Below are 23424 nucleotides of genomic sequence, written 5' to 3'. Positions count from 1 at the left end.
GAGTTTCGCTTTTTGTTGTTTTGTATCATTTATTTCTGTTTATTAAATTTTATTTTGCAGCATCGGGAAACGTCTTATTCTACTAAAATAAATGCTATGACCAACCATGCACATCTACACAATCATCTTTGTAGCATCGTATTTCAGATATCCGAAATACATAAATAACCTATTTAAGCAGCGAGGTGTCTCACCGTTCGGTTTAATTCACTGGAGGTCGTAGCTTAAACCCCATCTGGATCGATACCCCATAGAATCCGAGAAATAGACTATGCGGCAACGCGATAAAATGAATTGTAGTACGAATCGTTAAACGACGTTGTATCAAGATAAGACATTCATGCCCTAAAAAGTTTAGTATGTTGGAATACAGACACTTTTAAGGACTTCTCCGTAAATGCAATGGGCGAAAAGTTGTGAAAATTATCAGAATATCTGGGATCATGGGATAATTGTGTTGCCGATTGGCAAAGCGTTTATTGAGTAAACATAGCCAATCCGAATAAAGATATGTATTGGAATCTACCAGCAACGTCCGGGATAATATCCGGGAAACGGTCCGGATGGGATTTGATTAGAGATGAGATTAACAACTCTTTTTGGTGAGTCAACTTAGAGTGAATGAATCGTTATTAGGAGTCAGCTCGTTTAACGACTAATTTCGGAGCCAAAAACAACTCCCTCCCCCGGTTAGCACTTTTGAAATCAGTTCACCCCGCGGTCAGTATTTTCATAATTTGACTTCCTCCGATCGCTCATAGTGCATCAATGATTATTTTTCATTCACCTCATTGATTTAAGTTTATCGACAGTGCGACTCTCTTTGGTTTTGGGGCCGCAATTACCATTCCGCTTAGGGCCTACGAGAAGTTCCGCCACAGCTCCTAAGGCTATAGCCTTAGCTTTATTTTGGAGTAATTTAGCAAAATTTTATAAATTGATTTATTTTAACGCGAACTTGTAGAAATAAGTTTCTTTTCACTCAAATAATGCTTTAAACAAAAAAAGAATAAAAAATAAAAAAAAGTTTAAAATTGTGAAAACTTCCTAAGGCTACAGCCTTACCTTTTTTTTGAGTAGTTTTGAAAAAAAATTAGAAATGGATTCATTTTAATGCCAATTGGTTGAAATACGTTTCTTTTCACTCAAATAATGCTTTAAATACAAAAAATAATAAAAAATCCAAAAAAAATTTTAAAAAAATTTTCAACTCGAAAATTTCATAAGGCTTACCCCTTATGTTTTTTTTGAATAATTTTGCAAAAAAACTAAATTGATTTATTTTAATGTCAATTGGTTGAAATACGTTTCTTTTCACTCAAATAATGCTTTAAATACAAAAAAGACCAAAAAATAAGAAAAAAATAAAAAAAATCTAAAAATTTGAAAATTTCATAAGGCTTACCCCTTACGTTTTTTTTGAATAATTTTGCAAAAAAACTAAATTGATTTTTTTTAATGCCAATTGGTTGAAATACGTTTCTTTTCACTCAAATAATGCTTTAAATACAAAAAATAATAAAAAATCCGAAAAAAATTTTAAAAAAATTTTTAACTCGAAAATTTTATAAGGCTTACCCCTTACGTTTTTTTTTGAATAATTTTGCAAAAAAACTAAATTGATTTTTTTTAATGCCAATTGGTTGAAATATGTTTCTTTTCACTCAAATAATGCTTTAAATACAAAAAATAATAAAAAATCCAAAAAAAATTTTAAAAAAATTTTTAACTCGAAAATTTCATAAGGCTTACCCCTTACGTTTTTTTTTAATAATTTTGCAAAAAAAACTAAATTGATTTTTTTTAATGCCAATTGGTTGAAATACGTTTCTTTTCACTCAAATAATGCTTTAAATACAAAAAATAATAAAAAATCCGAAAAAAATTTTAAAAAAAATTTTAACTCGAAAATTTCATAAGGCTTACCCCTTACGTTTTTTTTGAATAATTTTGCAAAAAAACTAAATTGATTTTTTTTAATGTCAATTGGTTGAAATACGTTTCTTTTCACTCAAATAATGCTTTAAATACAAAAAAGACCAAAAAATAAGAAAAAAATAAAAAAATTCTAAAAATTTGAAAATTTCCCAAGGCTGTATAGCCTTAGCTTTTTTTGAGTAATTTTGCAAAAAAAATTAAATTGATTTATTTTAATGCGAAATGGTTGAAATAAGTTTCTTTTCACTCAAATAATGCTTTAAATACAAAAAAGACCAAAAAATAAGAAAAAATTAAACAATTCTAAAAATTTGAAAATTTCCTAAGGCTAAATATAGCCTTAGCTTTTTTTGAGTAATTTTGCAAAAAAAATTAAATTGATTTATTTTAATGCCAATTGGTTGAAATAAGTTTCTTTTCACGCAAATAATGCTTTAAATAACAAAAGGATAAATAATAATAAAAAAAAAATTTCTATGTCCTAAGCAGAGGCAGATCCCATTTCATGTCCTTGCCGATCAGACTAGCCCGTGTGTTCGCTTATAAATATTTGATAGTTAGGCGGAGCGAGAAGTATATAACATATAACAAAATTAAAGGGAAACAACAAAAGTTATATAGTAAATCCGTTACGCTCGGATTGTTTTATTTTTGATGATCTTTTGTTAGCAACAAAACAATCGAGAATTATGATCAAATCATAGTATTTCATCCGAAATATTTACATAAACAATCAGAAATGAGCAAAATCCATTATTCGTTATCGTCGTTATTGCTTGTACGTGCACACGCACACGTACCACACAACAGCCGATTTCTGGCGGACTCGTATTATTACATATGCACACATACACACAAACATGTTACGCCCCTGGCAGAATCGCATGGTCCTACTCCATGTGAGGATCCTGCTTGTATCGTATAGTTTGTTCGTTGCTACTTTCTCTCACGCTGTGATAAAATATAAATGCGAATGATGCTGGAAATGTGATGTTGGGATGATGTTGTTAAAGCAAGGGTGTCCTACTCCGTCGAATCTTCCCGCCGTCCGAGTGCCCTTCCATTCGGTCACAGATCGAATGCAGCTCCAGAGGGGGGTGCCGGAAGAAGCCGGGTTATTAGTCAGTCGATCCTTGTGCTCTTATACAACCTTGTAGTAACGGACGCACTTGGCGTTGCCGGCAGTCATGGTGGCGGTCAGGTCGGTGGCGGTGAACTCGCGCACGATCGTGGTCGGTTTCTCGCCCTTCTGCTCGTGGATCAGCTTGTTGCCCTCCAGGGTGCAGACCGACTTGACCATGCGGCCATCGACGGTTTCCTCATCGAACTCCTCGCCCAGCTTGAACTTGATCGTCGTGTTCTTGAAGGTGGACAGCGTGTTGAACGTGTACTCGTCACCGTTCTTCACCAGCTCCACCGTGGGCGAGATGCTGTTGCCAAGCTTGCGGAGTACCATGCCAACACCTGACAGAAGGAATGGGAAAGAAATGGGTTAATACTTTGTTGAATTCGTACAAACTCTTTCGAGCATCAGTGTGACATTGTCATTGCAGTGGAATATATTTGGTGTCTGAAACAATGCAATAAAGAAGATGTAGCTCCTATCCTATCATCCTGGAGAATGTGTACCTTTCAAAAACAAAGGCTCTCAATGTCACTGCACCTGACGATCATCAGAAACAGCTGACTATTGCCTTACTGTTAGACTTTGGTGCTAACAACGTACCAGCGCAGACCGATAGCCAAAGTCCACTCGTTAAAGCACGACAACGAACTCCACCGGTCAACGCAGAGTAAATGCATAGGGAAGTGTGCAAACCTAGCGTTCATTCTAATGTTGGACGGATCGCAGACTTCCTGGTGTAGCGTCGGAAATTAATTCAACTGATGTGTGTCGCGTTTCAGGTGTGGACGTTTATTCTAGTCGGTTACTTACTGGACCTCAAAGTGGCGTTGAAAAGTGCTAACGAAGAGTTGGTTCTAAAGCAATCGGGAAGGTATCGATCACGTTCTGCGATCGTCTCTTATGGGATGTCTCATGATTAGTATGCATTGATCGTTGGACGCTGATAGACAATTACTAAAACTGATCACAATCAGCTGCACTTTAACCGATCGTATGCCTTGTAGAATATTTTTCCTCCCTCAAACTAGAAATAGAGTAAACATCCTCCTGACATCTTGCATCATTATTACACAACAGTATCTCCTTCCTATTCCGTATTCCATTTGGCTTGTCTGATAATAAGTTGCTTCACCGTGCTGCTGCACTTGGTGAGGGAACAATCAGGAAGATTATGTTTACTGCAACGGATCGCACGAGGGCTCAACTGTTAAGCCTCTACCTACGAGCCGAGCCCCGATAAGCGCCCGTTCCCCGATGAAGGTTCAAAGGTGCAAATTCTGCCTTCGGCGGTCGTAATCTTGAATCTAAACTTAGTCCCCTGCAATCTTCCCAGTGCCATGAAGCTTTGTGGAGGTGATTTTCGATAGTACAGCACAGGGTGCCTGCTTCAGTTTTCTTTGTATCGAACATCGATCAGCGGTCAATTCGAGGGAGTCCTCCCATCCTAATGACTGGCAACTGTGTGGCTAGCCTCTGTCGGGGCTTATCAGTATTTAGTCCTTTAATCAGTGTGAAGCAGTGAAACTTGGAGAAAAAGAAGACATTCTCCATAAGCTCCGCGCAGAGTTCTTGCTCGAGCTAGAGGGCAGGCGAGTCTTATCATCGCTTATCTGGTTACAGTCGAATAAATCCATCAAACTCCTTTCCGCCCTAACCAATCTGTTGGATTCCTCAACCCAGCAATGACTTTGGTTTAAATTTCACTTTTTCACCTCTTCCATCCTTTTCGAGGGTGTCGATCGATTGCGGTTTCAAGCCGCGACTGCGACCACGACTAAAGGCATTAATTCCAGTTCGATGCACAGCCAATGGAAAACAACCAACACGACCGTCGCCGTGGCGTGGCTCGATACGACGCCGTTTCGTTGTGCCGGTGGTAATTTCAAGTGACGCTTAAATGAACCGAAATTATGCAATAAACATTGTGTGTCGACCTGACAGAATCGTTAGCAACAGGTTAGAGGTAACGCTCATAGGCACATTGACAAAAGGGAAGCACGTGGGACCATTATAATTACGCGTCTTGCGCAAATGTGACGCTACTTTCCTCATGCGTCAAATGTAATTGAAGTACATATTTTGCGAGGACCGGATTAATCGTGTTACACTCATCAGCTGATATGGTCAAGGGACGTGACGAAGAATTTGGGCTTTATTCGCGATGCGTTGATGCTAATGAAGTTGATTTATTTACCAACAATTCGCTATCTTTCGACACTTTTCCACGAACAAATGCTTTGATGCTGCTGTCGTCATCGGACTCATCAGCTGTCGATGTGGCCACCAACCAGATAACAACGGCCAGCGGTCTATCCGTCATCGGCGTCCGTTGTCTGCCGCAGTGTCACACCGTGAAACCAGTGTAAATGGGATAATATAATGGATTCTTGATTCAATTATGCTGCCCTCTTCTTTAACCAATTGAACCTTTTAAGTCTGGTCTGGCCTGCGGGTCGTAAGTTTGAACAGAGATTCCGTTGAGTTAACCAGCCGCACAACGGGACAGATGCTTCGGTGGACGGGTTGGCTGTGGGCCAGTTGATAAGTGTCACCTCGGGTACCATGAGAAAATGTTACAAACAACTGTTTGCTGTCGTGGTATGAGTGCAGGACAGAAAGCGCAAAGGCACTGGCAACGAACTGACCGGCAATTGGATTGAAATTAATTGATTCACAATAGTCACACACCGACAAACGCTCTTTATGCACCGCTCGAAAGGAACTCACTTTCAAGAGGTTATGCAGAAGGAAACCGTTTGATTATGACATTTTACACTCTGACTGGCAAGTACTGATGACCGGGAATCGGGAAGAAGTACGCTCCGGATGTGTCTGTCTGGCGTTTTAAATGCCGCATTCGAAGGAAGCGATCTCTAAGTTGGATGCTTCCTTTTGCGGATATATTATGCGACAAATGAAACTTGATTAATCTAATCGACTGTTGCTGCGATACAGAAGACCTGAAGAAGCAAACAAGCGGTGTTGCATTCTTTAGCAAGAAGGTGTGTCCATGGAAAGTGAAGCGGACACTAACATGAGTCACCTCAGTCACGACTCAAATGTGCTGAGTGAGTACATTTATTTTAAACAGTATAATTTAAACATTTGGCCGTTCTTGACTTGGAACTTGGAAGGTATGTAAGCGTGTATGGAAAAGCATGCCATGAGATAGAGGAGAAAGCATAAAACATTACGCATCCTCTTTCTTCTCGCTCGCACATTAATCTTTTTTTCGACAGAGACAGAGAGAGCCCAAGCGAAAGAGAAGTGTCAAACACGAAATACATTCGTACGCAATAAAATGTGCATTTGTACGTCGCTGGAAAGTCCATTGACCTGTTCTGTCCAATGGAGACGCAAATATTTCCTACTTTGCCACATTGTCCATCGCTAACTGCGCCAATCGCACCGAAGTGAAGCACTATCAGTGCATGGCTTTGCCGGCCGGCAAAAAAGCCGGTCGTTTGAGTAAGAGAGTTAGCGCATATGCTGCTTCATCTCATCGAACTTTGTGCAATTTGCATAGGCGTTGGATGGAACTCGTTTTATCTGGCGATGGTTTAAAAATACGAGCCAGATTCCAGACGAAATAAAATCAGCAGGATTCCTGCCTTCGCTTCACATTCTTTGAGTTTCTGGTTCTCGAGTTTACCTGATACATTAACTAACGCTGACGTGTTCCCCCGTCCACCTCTTTCTTTTCAGCGCAAACGCACATTTTTATCGTACGATGTTGTGTGATTGAAAGAACACTCTCCTCATGCTGTTGTTTGCTAAAGTGAGAGCGAACGATAGAAGGGAGCAGAGAAAGATACATTTGGCAGCATCGGGACATCTCATGCGATGTGTTCTAGATTACACTGACCCAGTATCGTGTGTTCATGCATGGTTTAGCAAGCGTTGCAATTAACACGCGCATTTTGTCACTGAGATGAACAACTACAAACATTTCACTGATTTTGTTGTTCTATGGGAATGTCCCAAACCAAAGACGCATTGTGCAAAATCATCACTTTATCACGAGCCAAATGGACCGGCTTTTTTCAACACGCTCTCGCACAACCCGCTACTTACCGAGAGCCTTCATGTAGTCATCGAATCCCTCCGACTTCTCCATCTTGTACTTCTTTCCTTCAAAGACGGCCATTGCGGTTGTAAAGTAATGTGGGTTTTACACGGGATGGGTGTAAAATGCAGGTGGCTTGGAAAAAGCACGCGTGTCCGCTGGAGATGAAAAATCGGGAAAAGCGACAACCGTCTCTCACTGTGTCTGGCACCGAACTTGGCTCTCTTTCTCCGGAAAGGGCGTTAAATACGCACCAGCAACCACCGAGCGTCGGCTAACTTCGGCTAAACCTTTGCGATAGCGAGCGCCCTCTAGCGACAACAAGCTGTAGCTCCCGTCGTTGACGGCTGAAGATAACGCATCGAGTCAACCGTTCAAATGCGCCGTTGTTGATTTTGATGTTGGGATGTTGGGAATTAGCTTTATGTTCGGTGGTTTCGAAGAGATAGAAGGATGTTTATCTACTTTTCGAACCAGATAGCAAACACGCGAATACTATGAAAAAGGGTTCGCTTTGATGCAGTCAAGGGGATAATGTTTTACAATCACCTGTAGATCCAATCACTGCCAATGGACTTTGACCGCCTAAGGCAGCAGGCTGAAAAAAGTATATGTTTCTGCAGGCCAATAACAGCTATTCGTACCTGTAATATTTGCTGGAATTTACAAACCTTAATCTGAACGCATCAAAATGCATAACATCATTCAATCAAAAACAAAAATGCTCTGTTAACAGTTCGAACTATCCTGAAGCATAGCATTCTTCGAATTACTTCCTACATTGCTGTACTTTACTCAATTCCTTTCTCGTTTTTCAACATTCTTGTAGCATAAAAATCATTGGACGAACATGACGTCATCTATATCGTACGATCGTCGTTCGCGCAAAGTAACGCCTTCTGGATAAATGTTAAGCACGGTCTACACAAAACACCAAGTGTCATTGATAAACAAATTCATCTTACGCTTGGTTTGTTTTATTGATCCGATATTTTATGACGGACTCACGATTATTACTGAGCAATTTTGTTTTATTCTTCGCCCAGAACATTGTTGATATAGTGCACACACAATTAAATTCAAATCGCATTCCAACCAACAACATCCAACATTCCATTGTGTGTAGACTACGCATTAGCGGAGCAGCCCGTGTTGAGTCATATTCCAGTGTCGAACCCATTCGTACATATGCGCCGCATCTTCTGCCACAGAAGTATTTCATTGTGAAGTTGTTCAGCTATGGAGCAGCAGACGTCCACCAACGTAAGGTGGCTGCCGGAGAAATTACATAAGTGTAGAATCGTGATTTATCTGTAACGACGATCAGAAAAGCCGTACGGATTGGTGAGCTGAGTTGCCGTGTGCCATTTGCTAAAGATTGTTCGTTATCGGTGCGTGCATGGAAACATTTGTCCAGTGATAATGGGAACTGCTGCCGATAGAGGTTGTTAGACAATCCAACGTTGAAGCCGCCGAAATACAAGTGTGTAGGCGTTTGACTTCCTACACTGCAGTGTATGTTTTGCAATTGCATTTCAATTTGCCACAATAGGAATACACCGTAATTGCTAGTCGGATCGAATGTGGTAAGTAAAGTTTTGTGTAAACAAAAAAAACAATCTCTTTTAAAGCTAGTCTTTAAATGTAGCTTCACGGAAACAAGTACGTGACCATGCACCGATAAGGCGGCTCGAGAGAAAATCGATAGCAAAACAGACAGTTGGTGTGATGGGAGTGAAAAGGGAAAACTGGGAAAACTAGGAGCGAGATGAGGAGGTTCCCGAAGCAAGAAGAAGCAGCGATGAAATGTTTTGGTTTGGGTTTGTTTTCATATGTAGAACCCTACAAATGTCGCACGTGTGGTAGGCTCAGCTAGGCTACAGTGTGTCTCAGACCAACTACAACAAGAGTTAGTTCAATTTGAACTTTTGCCTCATTTGTTTCAAAAATTTATGCGATTTTAATTTCATCTTTAGCATTCATTTCTTAAGTCTCTGCACTCTCTAGAAATTGATTCTATCTCAAGATGGATCATCTCGTAAAGCTTAAGTCATATAATGATAAGTATTATCATATTGTGATGCGTACTGCAGTACCACTTTCGAATGGTAAAACCGATGTGCCATTATCAGTAACCGATTGTTACGAAGGCGATAAAGTGCTCAAAACATGCATTATCGAATTGTTGCATTGTCGGTTCCGAAGATTCAAGTTCTCCCAAGATCTTCAAAGACTCCAGTGATTGAGACAGCCTAAGCTAATGTAATGTACTTAAAGAATATTTAAAATGTCTTTTCCTTTCTAGATACAGTTTGGTAGAGATTTAAATAGTAATTTAACTGGTAATTGTTAATAATGGTTCAACGAATCGATAATGCATTATTTGTCTGGATGAACAAAAAAGCATCAATCACATCGCGCTAGGTTGGGTGTAAAGTTGCACACTGTCCCAAACCACTTTCGCTACGTCTAGCACGTGCACTCCACGCACAAATCCGTTTGCGCCACCAGCCACAATACACAAAACGACCCCGAACGAACCGTGGTAACCAGCGTGTGGCAACAACCCTTTGCCCGTGCTCCCACCAGCGTGCCACCGGGCCGTCCCCACACCCAGACAGATTCCAAACGCGATAGACTCGAAGCGCAAAGTTCCAGCAGCAACCGTCGTTTAGTTGCTTGCCGAACTTCGAATTGGTCGCGCGCGCGTGTGACTGTTCACACACATTCCCGCAAAACATCTTTTTGCGCGCTCTGTGTTTCGTTCTTTCTATCTCTCTCTCTCCCCGTCTCTCTTTCTGTAACGGTGCGTGTCGTCTAGTAAGCCGGTTAGTAGTGTCATCATTTATGCCCCGAAAAATATAGTGTAACTTACATTCTCAAAACTAACTGCGCACTATACGGGCGTTGCTGCCCTTTAAAGTAGGCTATGGAAGTTGTCACTACGAACGCAACAGTTTCTCCCTTCCAAAGTTGAAGTTTGTTTTTTTGGAAATCTACGATCGTAACGTCACCCGCGAAGCCCACGATCGTTTTGGGGTGAGAAAGTGTGCCACACTCTGGTAGTGAATCGTATAGTTACGGGTACCGGTCAAGCAAGAGATGCCAAAGCTTGTTCACGCGTTGCGTAATGTGTAGAAGTAGTGTACGCCAGTTCACTCGCGCACGCACAATCTTCGGTGTGTGAGCAAGTAATTTGTGCAAGAGTGCCCACTCTGTTATGTTTAGAGCGCGCCTGGTAACGTCCCTATGTGAGAACTTTGGGACTAAGATGTACCACAAAAAAAAATTGGAAAAAGGTGGTACGATCGAAAATCAACAAATCGGGAACATTGCTAAACGAAACCAACACCAATAATCGTCGAAGTATCGAAATTCAAAACGCACCCGAATGACGTCAGGAGGAAGATGATGTGCTGAATGAGAAGATCTTGCGAATGGGACTGGAGTTATTTGTTTGAATTGACCTTCCTATTTCCGTGTTGGCAACAGTGGACGTTCATGATGATAATGATGATGTGGAAAGTGCAAGTCAAGGTTACTGGACGCTTCTATTCCTGCATCCCGCTGTGTATACTCTCAGCTGTTCCGCGACCTTTTTATTGCACGCTGTTGGTGCTGCAACTTCATTTAATCGCCGGTACTAGTTGTGTGAATACTTGTAACGGCACAACTGATAACGGAGCTAGCAATGCTACCGTTGATAGGGTGCAAATGTATCATCCTGTCTCGCAAAGCTTGTATGGATTCCCGCTTATGTTCCGCTTATGTGTTCCCGTTCCTTTCAAGAGCTGAGAGACTGGGCCACTTACATTATATAATGGCCATTCCAATAATCGGTAAACCGGTTTTTGAAAATTGGTGTGTTTCTTTGCATTCTTGTAATGTCCCGTATAAAGGGACCTTCGTTGATGGTAGTTAACTTTCGGAAATTGCTTTCACCCGTTGCCCCGGTACCACTCCGGCCGGTGGCAAATTCGAAAACCCGAAATGATCAACGTCCCAAGTTCAAGGGTGGAGTTGATTGACTTTTCGTTTTCGCCAATGTTCGTTCCCGACCCATCGCAGTAAAGGCGTGTCATGTTTGTATTGCCATAGCAACATTAATCATATGATGGGGGTAGTAAAGCGTTTGCAAACTTTAAAACTTGAAGAACTAGGTATACAGTTTGGCCATTTCAGTAGGCTACTCCACCTATTCTAGTGTCACTTTCGGATTTTGATAGTCGAAGATGTATTTATGGAATACTCCCCAAAGTCATCTGGCTTAATTCTTTCACTTTCGCACTTTTTCTGTTGCTAGACAACGCTACCAAGTCGTAAGTGCGATAAGACGCAAAGCATCTCCAGCAACAGTAGGCGACCGAAAACACTTCACAGTCGATGCCATAATGGGCATATCTTCTCAGGGTGGAAGAATTGTGGAGTGCGTTTGGCGACAAAGGGTGCGATTTGACACCCTGCCACCCTTTTGATATGGTCCGATCGTGCTTCCAGCATGTGTGTGTGTGTGTGTGTGAGCTTGCGAAATTATGTCCAGTCATGCGACATAACTACATTGGTGAAGAATACTCGTATAGAAGAACCATGTTTGTTTGGCGATTGCTTGGAAAAACAAAATTTAATCCATCGTTTTGCACTTTTTTCTGTGACAAAGTGCAATTTATCTTCTGTGCAAATAAAAAAAAATTGCAACGAGAATTTTAAAACCCACAGCAAAACAAAAACATTTCTTGTTGGGTTGGGTTGAATAACTTGCGTGTGTCTACCCTATATTGTAGGAGGCTTGTACCATATAGTGGATTATGTTTGCGGATTTTACCTACACCAAGCAAGCTAACCTTGCAGTGTTTGTGTGGGATTGTTTATTTGTCTTGTTGATTTATGCATTCTTTGTAGAACCATTGCAACAAAGTTACTGCTGGCAGCCGTCCTTATAATGATTGTTGCAATCATATTATTTGCTCCACAGTACAACCTCAATTATCCGAATACTCTGGGACGTTCGGTAATTCATGTCGCTGATGGCCCAGTTTTAGACAGGAATCAGACGTAGAGTCAAATAGAAAGAAGACATATTTCCGATTATTGATTCTGCTCTCCAACTCTGGAAGCACACGTGGATATTGCGATTAGTAGCTTTATTTTAAATTAGACGATCATACTGTCTACTAGATCAGACCTGTCATACATTGGTTTACTAGACTTATTTTCACAAAAAAATGTCTCCTTCGTTGCTCAGGTTACGTAGCTAGGTGTCATGAGTATATCAAACTCGAGGTTATAACAACAACATTTCTCTTTTATTTGCTTTTATTTTAGTAATCCACGCTAATGAACCGAACCATCCGGAACTGATCACCCCATCAAGTCAGCACATAAGGAATCATTTCACAAACACAGACACCAACTGCCATAAAAGCGGACCCCAGGCTGTAGTACTGCGACTACATTCCTCCATCTGGCCTGTTTTCTGATCGAGCGAACATCCTCAAGATGGATCGGTTAGGAGTACTGTCCGCTTTCGTTCAACCGAACAAACAATCTAGTCAATTTCGCAACCCATTCGGTGGTCGACCATGGATGGAACAGCACGGTGCCGCTGCCGCTGCGCCCGGCGCCAAAGGGCTAAAGGGCATCGTGGCCGGTGGCATAACGGGTGGTATCGAAATTTGCATCACCTTCCCGACCGAGTACGTGAAAACGCAGCTACAGCTGGACGAGAAGGGTGCAACCAAGCAATACAACGGTATTATGGACTGTGTGAAGAAGACGGTAAAGACGAACGGTGTGCTTGGGCTGTACCGTGGCCTGAGCGTGCTGTTGTACGGTTCCATCCCGAAGTCAGCTGTCCGGTAAGCGCGTTATACCATTCCAAACTGAAGTATAGTTTACTAATTCCATGCTTTTCGGTACATTTCTTTCAGTTTTGGCGCATTCGAAAGTCTGAAAGGACGACTGATGGAACCAAATGGACAGTTGAGTACGTCCGGTAAGTTGCTGGCAGGTTTGGGTGCGGGTGTTGCAGAAGCCATCCTTGCCGTAACGCCGATGGAGACGGTCAAGGTGAAGTTCATCAACGATCAGCGTAGTGCGACACCCAAGTACAAGGGTTTCTTCCACGGTGTCGGTATGATCGTGCGCCAGGAGGGTCTGTCCGGCGTGTACAAGGGTCTGACCGCCACCATACTGAAGCAGGGCTCGAATCAAGCAATCCGGTTCTACGTGATGGAATCGCTGAAAGACGTTTACAAGGGTGACGATCCGTCCAAACCGGTGCCGAAGATGGTGGTCGGTGCGTTCGGTGCCGTGGCCGGAGCGGCCTCCGTATTCGGCAACACACCGATCGATGTGGTTAAGACGCGCATGCAAGGTCTCGAAGCGGCCAAGTACAAGAACACGGCGGACTGTGCGCTACAGATCTGGAAGAATGAGGGCCCGATGGCATTCTACAAGGGTACCGTGCCACGATTGAGCCGGGTCTGTCTGGACGTGGCAATTACGTTCATGATTTACGACTCGTTCATGGATCTGTTCAACAAGTTCTGGCGTTAAGAGTCCGAGAGTCCGCAATGGTAGTTGGCAAACAACACGTCCGCTTCAAATTAATGTCCCCGCAAAAGCTTATAATACGACGTAAGTTCTGCCGAAGGTTGAAGCGAACGCTTGGAATGTACCCTCGATAATAAGAATTCTCTGGGAAAAGGAAAACACAACAAGGGCAGCAAACGACATTCCGGAGTACATTCAGGGATTTTAAGGTTATTAGTAGTAGGACATGTAAGAGTCATTGGATTGGGGAACTTAATGTGCTCCCAACTCGTTTCCTATTAGGCACAGATAGGGCAATGTATGTGTATGTAGACGTTGACAATGCACGAACTAGGTTTTTTTTTATTTCTTGGTGAGGCACAAAACACATACATCTGAGGGCAACTACTATACTGCACAATTGTTAGGGGCTGTGTTATAGGAGAGGTGAAAGATGCACATCGTTCACTGCTGTTAAACACGCGTTAGACGTCGGCCTCCATTATGCCCTCAAAGTAGTGCGCAACAAAAAAAAAACAAGTTGAAGAAATAGTGCAACCGAACAATCTCCTTTAAGGAGTACTAAAATCACATCAAAAATCGAACACATGCAGCGGCGTTGGCTGTAAAACAGTCATTTCCGCGCACACAAGTCTTTCTTTCTCTCTTTGGCTTAATTAATCTTCTCCACCTGTGGGTGTGTGTTAACGTTCGAGAAGCAACGGAAAAGTACTTTAAAATCTTTTACGCTTAATGTTTTGTTTTGTTTTTTAATCGCACGCATTCCGTACCAACCCTAAACTACTAAAAAAGCCAACCCGAAATGTGTGAAACATTCCTTTGCGGGTGGCATTAAATTTGTGTTTGGACAATTAATCTATTATCGGTGTAATATCTCGTTGCCCGCTTTGTTGGCTTTTCTAAAGCGCGCTAGTAAACAAACGAAACGAAAAAAAAACGAAACATTTCCTGACTCGTATTTATATACACTTATATATATATATACAACTATCTATATACAATGTCGTAGCGTGTAACCTTAGGGTGTTTTTTTTGTTTTACTCCTGTAGAGGCAAGCGTGTTTAGATGTGTAACAGATTGCAGGAAATAAAATTAAGACCGAAACGAGTGGCATAAATCTACCACAAAAGAAACACACACAAAAATGTTGAATGAAAATGCTTTTCGGATAATATTACACTATAAAATGGTGCTGCCTTTTTGTTTAATTTTCAGATTTGTTCCATTTATTTTCTGTTTAATCTTTCGTCGTGCTATATAACTCTCTCTCTCTCTCTCTCTCTCTCTCTCTCTCTCTCTCTCTCTTTCCCTCTTCTACCTTCTCTCTTAGTGGCTTTGTTTATGCTCCCTTTAGCTACTTTGCAACATTATCACTCGTTTTGTTTCAAACCTAATATATGTATCCTTACTGCGGCTTTTCCTTATGAGCGTTATCATTAACCAGCTAGTAGTAGTATACAGTAACGCCCCTTTTCCTTATTTGCGCCTGCCGTTACCGAACCACGTGACATGTACATTCAGGTTTACACACAAAACAAAAAAGAAAACAATCCGACACACATACACACGGCACACGTACGCACATTTATACAGTAGTGCGCTTGAATGCGCCACGCTCTGTTCTGTGAAAGTCAGTCAGTAATCTTGCCAAACAGTTGCTCCATTTGCAACAAGATGGCGCGGCAGGTATATGACGGTGATCGCCGCAGGTTAGATCGGAACTTGCAGCCTGCAGCAAACGATGGCAACGATGTGTGTATACACGTTCAGTCTAGGCGCTTATGTTCTGCCCCTTTTCACCTTGTTTCGGTACACTACACCAATAACTTCCGGCCCTACTACTTCGTACTATCCCTATTACTATTATTACTACTACTACTACTACTACTACTGATTCTAGTGCTGCTTCCGCCAGTCTGTTTTTGCATAAATTATTTACAATCGAGAACGAATATTAAACGCGAACTAATGTTTTACTAAGAATGGTAAATTGATTGTGTGGATGGTGTTTTTTTTGATAACAACCACCACAAACCATAATCTTTATACCACAAATTGAAGGAATATATTGTGGACTAGGACGCCATAAAGGAGAAAGGTGAATTGAAATAATTTTGCTAAGGTATACAGCAAATCTCGTACGCATCTCGAATCGTTAATTTGGATTGCATTTAATGAACTAATGATAAATAAACCGATCTGCTGCAGTAAGTTAGCAGTTCGGACACAGTTTATCTACAATTAAACGCATCTATACGTTATGCGCAAAAAAACCCATACATTAGACAGGGGAAAATTAACAAGCTAAAGGAAAGGATAATGTACAACAATAATTCAAATTAATCTTTGGAATATACTTTAACGCCCCTGTTATGCCTCCATTTATCCATGTTCAGCCACTCTCGCGATTCGGTTGCGCTGGATGGAAGAAGTCCTTAACCGACTACTATTAACAATTTACAAAGGTATATAAGCTTACTAATACTTCCTTGCCATGAACAAGTACCCACAAAAAGAAAAAGAAAAATTCCTCGGTGCACGACAAACTCACACAACAAACGGTAGCAGCAGACCCCTCCCCTACCTCCATCTGCACATCAATATCGATAACAAACAGCTAACAAACACGAGCACGTGGGAACGAAGTACGTGCCAGCTCTATCGACTTTTCAGCAGATTCGACAGCGAACGAATGTGCGTCGCTAGCTCGGAGTCCATCTTGTACGCTTCCTCGTTGATCAGCCGTCGGAGATCGGGCAGACTAGGCATGTGGTCGATGTCCTTAATGTTTAGCAGCTTCTGGAACACTTCCGTCCAGACGTGCTTTTTCAGATACCTAAAAAGGAACATGGTGAAAATGAACAAACCCGTTTACCCTGTTTTGTGTAGTGTTTTCATTTAAACACTGGCGCACAACCAACCTGGGCAGCTTCTGCTTGATGTCCCAACCGCTTTCGTACTTCTTTACCAGCTGCATGTACTCGCCGAACAGCATTACATGGATCGTACCGGCCACACAAAAGAGATCGGTCTGGTAGGACCATGGGCGTCCTTCCTGCATTTCAATGCACGTGAAACCGTCCGTTTGAATAACCTGTCCACAACAAAGGGAATAACGCGAAATGTTTAATTGTCTATTAATTGTTTGCTGTTTTTCTTCATTCTGACGCTTACCTTTTTAAACTGGCTCTTTGGTTCGAAAAAGTTCATATCGATGGCACAGCCAAAATCGATCAAACGTAATGTAGGCTCCTCCAAATCGCGAGACGGTCTGTAAGGATGGGATTAAATAAATTGAGTTAATACCGTTTAGTGCTTCCTGTTTCGTGTTCCTTCTACAAACGATCTTATCTAGATTATTTACTCCGTGATCGATCATTCAGAAATTGCAAGAGATCATGATCGTTATACCACAAAACTGCCAAAGAGAACTTTTGTAATAGAACTAACTATTCTGTCTATCATACGGCGAAATGCTTCTGAGCTGTATACAATATCCCCAAATTGAATGATCAATCTATGACCTAAGGAAAAACCTCCGGAGAAATGCTGAAGAAACAAAAACAGAATATTGAAACAAAATGAAAACCAGCTTACATTTTCATCAGCAGAAAGTTATCCGGCTTGATGTCCGCGTGGATGATGTTACAGGCGTGCAGATACTCTACGATGGAAAGTATCTGACAGCTGAAGTGCATCACGAGAGATTCATGCATCACCTGCAAAAGTACAGAAAATCCGATTAATCAATCCGCCTCCCGACCTCATGCGATCCTCACGTAACAATTTACCTTTCTTGTGGCCGCGGTACGAATTTTATTGTTAATATCAAGCAGGGAACCGTACTGCGAAAATTCGGACACGAGTACACTAGCGTTCGGTGCAATTACAGCCGCACTGATATCCATGAAGCCGGGCAACTAAAATGACAAACGTTCAAACAGTTGTAGCAAGCACGATCGAGCGTTGAAAGATCGTTGATCGAAACAATGATAATCGTACGTACCATCTTAAGATTAGTCAGTCGTTTTTTCACCTCCGTACAGATGTATAGCTCCCACGTGTTGGCCGGCTTCTGATACTTGATCGCCACCACGGCTCCAGTCTGTGTGTTGACCGCACGGAACACCGAACCGTACGAACCACGGCCAACTTCCTTCTCGATGCTGTACCCGGTCCCACCGAGATTTGTCGTCTGACCTTTCAACAGCTTCGGCAGGTTTGCGTTGGACAGATGATAGTTATCGGCCGGGTCCCGGTTGCGCGACGGAAAGTCCACCTTCGTCAGAAACGCTCGGCACAGCTCACCATTGAACGGATCGACAAACGATCGGCCCAGATGCGTTTCGATCGTACCGAGTGCCTTCTCGAGACGGCGCCGGCGGGCTTCCTCGTCGTGTTCGCCTGCCTGGAAAAAGCTGCTCTCGACCACCGTCGAATTCATCGAGTCTTCATTCTGCCCAAGATTGGACAGATTCGTTTCCTGCTTCCGAAGGTAACGGAACGTACCGACCGGGGTGGAAGTTTTCGAGAATCCACCACCAACGGACGTTTGCGTGCGCCGAACCGGTGTCGAACAGTTGCTACCACCGCCGTAATGGAACGGTCCATTACTATTATCACCGGCGAAGGTAATGTTGCTAAAGGACGTATTAAATTCCGAGTTCGATTGATACGATGAATCGTCCTCATCCGGTCGAATGGTACGTTTCCCTTCGGCCCGACCACCACCGATTGGTCGCCGTCGGGTCGTCTCGCGGCTTGTTTCCTCCTCACCGTAATACTCTTCCTCATCGTCCTCGTCCTCCTCCTCCTCCTCATCGTCTTCCAAACCATTCTCCTGGTCGTCTTCTTCCTCCTCTTCGACCTCGTAGTACTTATCCTGTACACCGTCGTCATCCTCCTCCTCATCCCCATCCGCACCATAATCACCGACGGTTGCTTCGGAATATTCATCGTCCAAAATACGACCCCGACGTACACCGTTCCGTACCACCCGTACGTCCTCTTCATCATCGTCTTCATCATCTTCCTCCTGCGCACGACAATTCTCATCCAGATCGTACCGATGATGCTTTGGTCGCTTTTCCTTACTGGTCGATTTGGAACGTTTGGATTTTTTCTTCTTTTTCGACCCAACGGAAGATGCGTCCGTTTGGGACTGTACCGACAGACACGAATCTTCATCCTTTTCCGTCCGTGAGAAGGATAGCAGCAGATTCGCATCGTGCATATGATCCTGCTGTTCGGCCACCGCCAACGATTGCTTCTTTTTGGAGTGTTTTGCTTTGGATGTGGATTTCCCTTTAGTACCCGTCGGTGGTCCATCTGTTCCCGCTTCACCGATCGTGCCACCACTGGTTCGCATTAAGCCCGACTCCGGTCGTGCTTTAGTGTGTTTTTTGTGCTTTTTCAGTTTTTCCTCCACCGGTCCGGGGATTGGTTGCTGCACGATCGGCTCTTCGGCTGGGAGGATGCCACCGGAATGGGCCGGACCATCGCCCGCCCCTGTCGGTGAGGGTGAATCCACACCCGAGAGCGACGATGAGAGGCCCGTTTTCTCCTTCTTAAACTTGATCGTGATCGTCTGCTTGCGGCTGGTACCGTTCTCTGCCGGTGTGGAAAAGCGTATCGTCGACGCTTCGATTTGTTCCTCGAAATCATCACAGTTTGCGTTGTACTTGCCATGGTTATTGTTGATGGTGTGCTGGTTCTGCAGCTGTTGCGGATGCTGAGTGTCCTGGTGCTGCTGCTGTTGCTGTTGCTGCTGCTGCAAGTGCATGTGCCCTTGTGCATTGACGAAGGATCCACCGCTCACCATACCGTTCACCGGCTGTGGTTCGTGCAGTTCCGATGCTACAGCTGTACCGTGCTTGTAGCTGTGTGGTGCCGAATTAACTTTAGCAGAATCCTGCACAATTGCACCATGTGGCTGAACGTATCCGCTAGCGACCGGTACAGTGTATGGTTTCGTTTGTGGCTGCTCGTTCGCATTGTACTGCACCGGTGTGTAATGATGCGAAGGATGATGTGCCTGCTCCTGATGTGGCGATTGTTGCTGATGATGCTGTGGCAGTACTGAATGTGGCCGTGTAGAATGTGGCTGCATTGACACACCACCCATACCCATCGGTGGATGCGACGGTGGATGATGTTGATGAGTGTGGTGCGGATGTTGATGTACGGGAGATTGCGGGTAAACTGAATGATTTGGTGGCGTTTGCGGTGCCATTGCATAGTGAGCGCTGGGCCGTGGTACAATCGCTTCCTGTGCGGAAAGATGCCCGACCGGACTGTTATACCCATACGGCGATAGAACATTCGTCATGTTTTGGTACGTCCGTTGGGGAGTTGTTTCCTGCTGTGGCGTTGGCTGTTGTGGTGGTGGCTGTGGTTGTGGTGTCGCAGGATAGCTATTGTGATTGTAACTCTCATACGGTACATGATGTTGCTGCGGATGCTGATGATAAGGTTGCGGTGAATGATGATGACCATGGTTAAGCTGCGCATACTGAGGTTGCGCATGCTGCCCGTACGGCTGTACCGGTGCAGCAGTTGGAGAATGCATGTGAGTAGTTGGCACTGGTGAGTGATGGGGATGATGTGAACCGGCACCATGATGATGTTGCTGCGGCGCATGATGAGGATGATGATGATGCGGATGATGGTTATGGTTCTGTATCACCGTCGCACTCGTTTGCTGGTAGCTATGATGTGGCTGCATCTGTGCACTTGTTGCCGGGTAACCATTGCTGTAACCATGGTAAGGTTGCTGCTGCTGCTGATGATAGTAGTTGCTCGTATGCTGTATCGAACCCTGTCGCATCTGATGCGAATGGTAGCTGTTCGGCTGTGTTTGCATTGCTGGTGCATTACCAATCGGCACATGTCCAGCGGCATTTGCATATTGCTGAGAAGGATACAACCGTTGCTGCTGCTGTTGTTGCTGTTGCTGTTGCTGCTGCTGTTGTTGTTGCTGCTGTTGCTGCTGTTGCTGCTGTTGCTGCTGCTGATATTTCATTTGCTGCATCTGCCGCATCTGTTTTTCCTTCTCCAGTTGGGCTAGCTTTGCTTGTCTTTGTGCTTCCTCCTCTTCTTGCTGCTGCTGTTGCTGCTGCTGCCGCAACTGTTGCTCCTGCTGACGTTTACGATCGAGCCACCGCTGGGCACGAATCTCTTCCAGTGAAAATTCCATCGTCGGCCGTTCGGCATGCAGATCCGGGTAGACCAAATGTTTCGGATAGCAGCACCGCCGGTTCGGATCGTACGGTTCTTCCAGGCACAACGGGACGTCCCAGGTTTCGTGGTTAGATTTCGCTTCACGCACAAAGTTTGCCGGCAAGCAGATTGCATCACTATCGTACGCAGCATCGTTTGCCACCGGTGGTACCGATGGTTCGGTAGCTTCCGGTACGGGACGGACCTCTTCCGCGACTGCATACTGCACGAGATCAGGATCATCATACACGTAGCTCAGGGAGGAAGAAATCACGTACGCTGAATTGTTAAGGTTACATTCGATAATGCTTTCATCCCTGGGTCGATATTCTATCGCCGTAGATTCGACCTCCGTTCGATTCTGGTCTGCTGGTGGCTGTTGTTCGTTTACTTCCTGTCCACCGTTTGACGAAGCACCACGGAAACTTTCTTCGTTGGAAGCCTGATGCTGACCGGCTGGATGGTGGGTTTGGGCAGAAGTGGAGGCAGGTACTGGAGATGTGTCAGGTTCACCGGTTGGGTACGAATTGGCTGGCTGATACGGTTCTTCCTGCCCGTTGCTAGTGTAGTAAGTACCATTGGGTGGATCTTCCGGCAGGTAATAGCTTTCCGGCTGTACAGGAGGCTTCTGTTGATGATAGTAACCGTGCTGTTGCTGCTGCTGCTGTTGGTTTCCATACGTTCCCAAGGCAGGCGTCCCATTCGGTCCTTCTGTGATGACTCCTCCATTTGTGCCGTGCGAATGAGACGATGCTGCCGCCTGCAGCGGGTAGCTTGGTTCCTGTTTCAGTCGCTTCTGTGGTGGACTTTGCGATCCAATTTGCTGCTGCTGCTGCTGATCTACCATCGTACTGGCGGAGCGTTTCTTCGCAAGCGATTCATTGTACAGACGATAGTTACGTTGCGCTTCGTGCAGCTCTTCGATCGGCTGTGCCTTCATCTGTATGCCAAGATTGTAGATCGATTCGGCCTGCTTGTAAGCACTGTCGGCCCAGCCGATGTAGAAGCTGGCGCACTGCGTGCCAATGTTTTTCTTGTACATCATTTGGTAGAAGCTGGCGGGCGATTGTTGCATGTTGGTCTACAAGAAATAAAAAGTGAAATTGCTTGCTTGCTTGCTTACGATTTGTGCTGATACTTACGTATTTCATCCATATTTTAATCAAACGTGTGTCCTGCTTGTAACCCTCCGTGTCCTGATAAAGCAACAGACACTTTTCCACGATCGAGCGCAAATTATTCATCCGATCGAATGATCGGTTCTGCTCGTACCAGGTGATGTAGTTGAACCACAGATCGAGAGGATCGTTTCCGTTGTACCCCCGGATCGCATCCTCCCAAGCTTGCTTGTCGGCCTCGAACCGGGGGTTTACCACCACACTAACACCGCCGCTACGCTCGATCATTGTTGCAGGTTGCACTGTCGAACCATGACCGTGCGGTAGCGGACGGTGAGAACTCATCGCTTACCCCAGATTTAGTCCAGATGGGACCGCAACCCAACAATCCGGACCGGAAATCACGTATTACAATTACAGGAAAGAATCGTTTTGATTCTCTGTTGCTGGTTCAAACAAATGTTGCCAACACCGATCGATCGACCACCTACAATTACACACAAACACACACACACACTCACTGTCTGCTCCAACTTGCGTCGTGTCCCCCCACTGGAGCAACCCCCCGGAAACTATTGGAACTGTTGCAAATGCATTCCTGGATTCCTATCTTGCCCTTAAACCAGCCGCATTTAATAATCAAAACAAAAACATTGATCCCATCGCACACACGTTCGTGTGCGCACTACGGTACGCACTAGGGACGAGATGTTGTGGCCAGCTTACTTTGGATTTGATCTATTCGATGGCAATTTTCCGTTCCTTCGCCGTGTGACACGAAATGGAATCGTAAAGACTTCACTGTGTCGAGCGGAGACGATCAGGAACTTTCGGTCAGAGACCACTTGCACGGTGACCCTTTTCCCAATCCCCGTAGGTATTAGTCACGAGGCACTCTGCGGTCAGCGAAGGAATTGGGGAGGTGGTGGTCGTACAGCGCGTGTAAGCCCGAGTAGGACGGCTTGATGCAGTTTCGATTGGAATGGTCTTTGTTGCGCTTATCCAATCTTTTCTCGGCTACTGGAACTGCTGGGCGCGGGAGACGGGCGAGCGGGCCGCGGAAGACGATGCGGGACGAAAATTTCTGTGGAAAACCCTGGGGCTGCAGCCGTTTTGGTCTGGCAGCAGGCACTGGGTGCGGACGTACACGCAAACTGTCCCGGACCGTGTGTGGTTTGATGTGCGGTCCACTTTAGCGGCGCGAAACACTTCGAGAACCGTATTGCTTGCGGATAGAACTTTTGCCTACGTTCCCGTGCAATTTTTTTTGTGAGGAAATCCAATCGAAGAAATGCACGCAACGAAACGTAAGCCGTGGTTACACGGAACCAAATGCAATGACAGCATCAAAAACGCTTCGGAAACGCTTCTGTCTGTCATTGAGTGTATTTTTCGAGAAGGTATTA

The 23424-nt window shown here is 44.2% G+C and overlaps 3 protein-coding genes across 7 annotated transcripts; 1 reads left to right on the top strand and 2 right to left on the bottom strand.

Moving 5' to 3' along the window:
• Nucleotides 1-2551: 2551 nt before the first annotated feature.
• On the bottom strand, nucleotides 2552-7440 carry LOC125766296 (probable fatty acid-binding protein). The gene is made up of 2 exons (XM_049432113.1): nucleotides 7139-7440; nucleotides 2552-3402 (listed from the first exon to the last, which is right to left on the bottom strand). Exons 1-2 carry the CDS (start codon nucleotides 7209-7211, stop codon nucleotides 3080-3082), a joined length of 396 nt encoding a protein of 131 aa, XP_049288070.1. The 5' UTR covers nucleotides 7212-7440; the 3' UTR covers nucleotides 2552-3079.
• Nucleotides 7441-8257: 817 nt separating this feature from the next.
• LOC125764624 (putative tricarboxylate transport protein, mitochondrial) lies at nucleotides 8258-14890 on the top strand. 5 transcript variants are annotated; one of them, XM_049429043.1, is made up of 3 exons: nucleotides 8258-8716; nucleotides 12453-12985; nucleotides 13058-14890. In XM_049429043.1, the coding sequence occupies exons 2-3, from the start codon at nucleotides 12627-12629 to the stop codon at nucleotides 13683-13685; spliced, it is 987 nt and encodes a 328-aa protein (XP_049285000.1). In that variant the 5' UTR covers nucleotides 8258-8716; nucleotides 12453-12626; the 3' UTR covers nucleotides 13686-14890. The 5 variants fall into 5 exon arrangements, with proteins under 5 accessions (XP_049285000.1, XP_049285003.1, XP_049285001.1 ...); XM_049429046.1 differs by lacking the exon at nucleotides 8258-8716 and adding an exon at nucleotides 8750-9039; XM_049429044.1 differs by lacking the exon at nucleotides 8258-8716 and adding an exon at nucleotides 9788-9936.
• Nucleotides 14891-14943: 53 nt separating this feature from the next.
• LOC125764622 (uncharacterized) lies at nucleotides 14944-23340 on the bottom strand. The gene is made up of 7 exons (XM_049429040.1): nucleotides 22043-23340; nucleotides 17689-21981; nucleotides 17474-17602; nucleotides 17280-17401; nucleotides 16857-16953; nucleotides 16604-16776; nucleotides 14944-16518 (listed from the first exon to the last, which is right to left on the bottom strand). The coding sequence occupies exons 1-7, from the start codon at nucleotides 22361-22363 to the stop codon at nucleotides 16341-16343; spliced, it is 5313 nt and encodes a 1770-aa protein (XP_049284997.1). The 5' UTR covers nucleotides 22364-23340; the 3' UTR covers nucleotides 14944-16340.
• Between the last annotated feature and the right edge of the window lie 84 nt (nucleotides 23341-23424).

The sequence above is a fragment of the Anopheles funestus genome, chromosome 2RL, assembly GCF_943734845.2.
Source record: "Anopheles funestus chromosome 2RL, idAnoFuneDA-416_04, whole genome shotgun sequence".
Classification (NCBI taxonomy): domain Eukaryota; kingdom Metazoa; phylum Arthropoda; class Insecta; order Diptera; family Culicidae; genus Anopheles; species Anopheles funestus.
The sequence above is the reverse complement of the archived record's forward strand: the minus strand, read 5'-3'. Positions and strand labels throughout refer to the sequence as shown.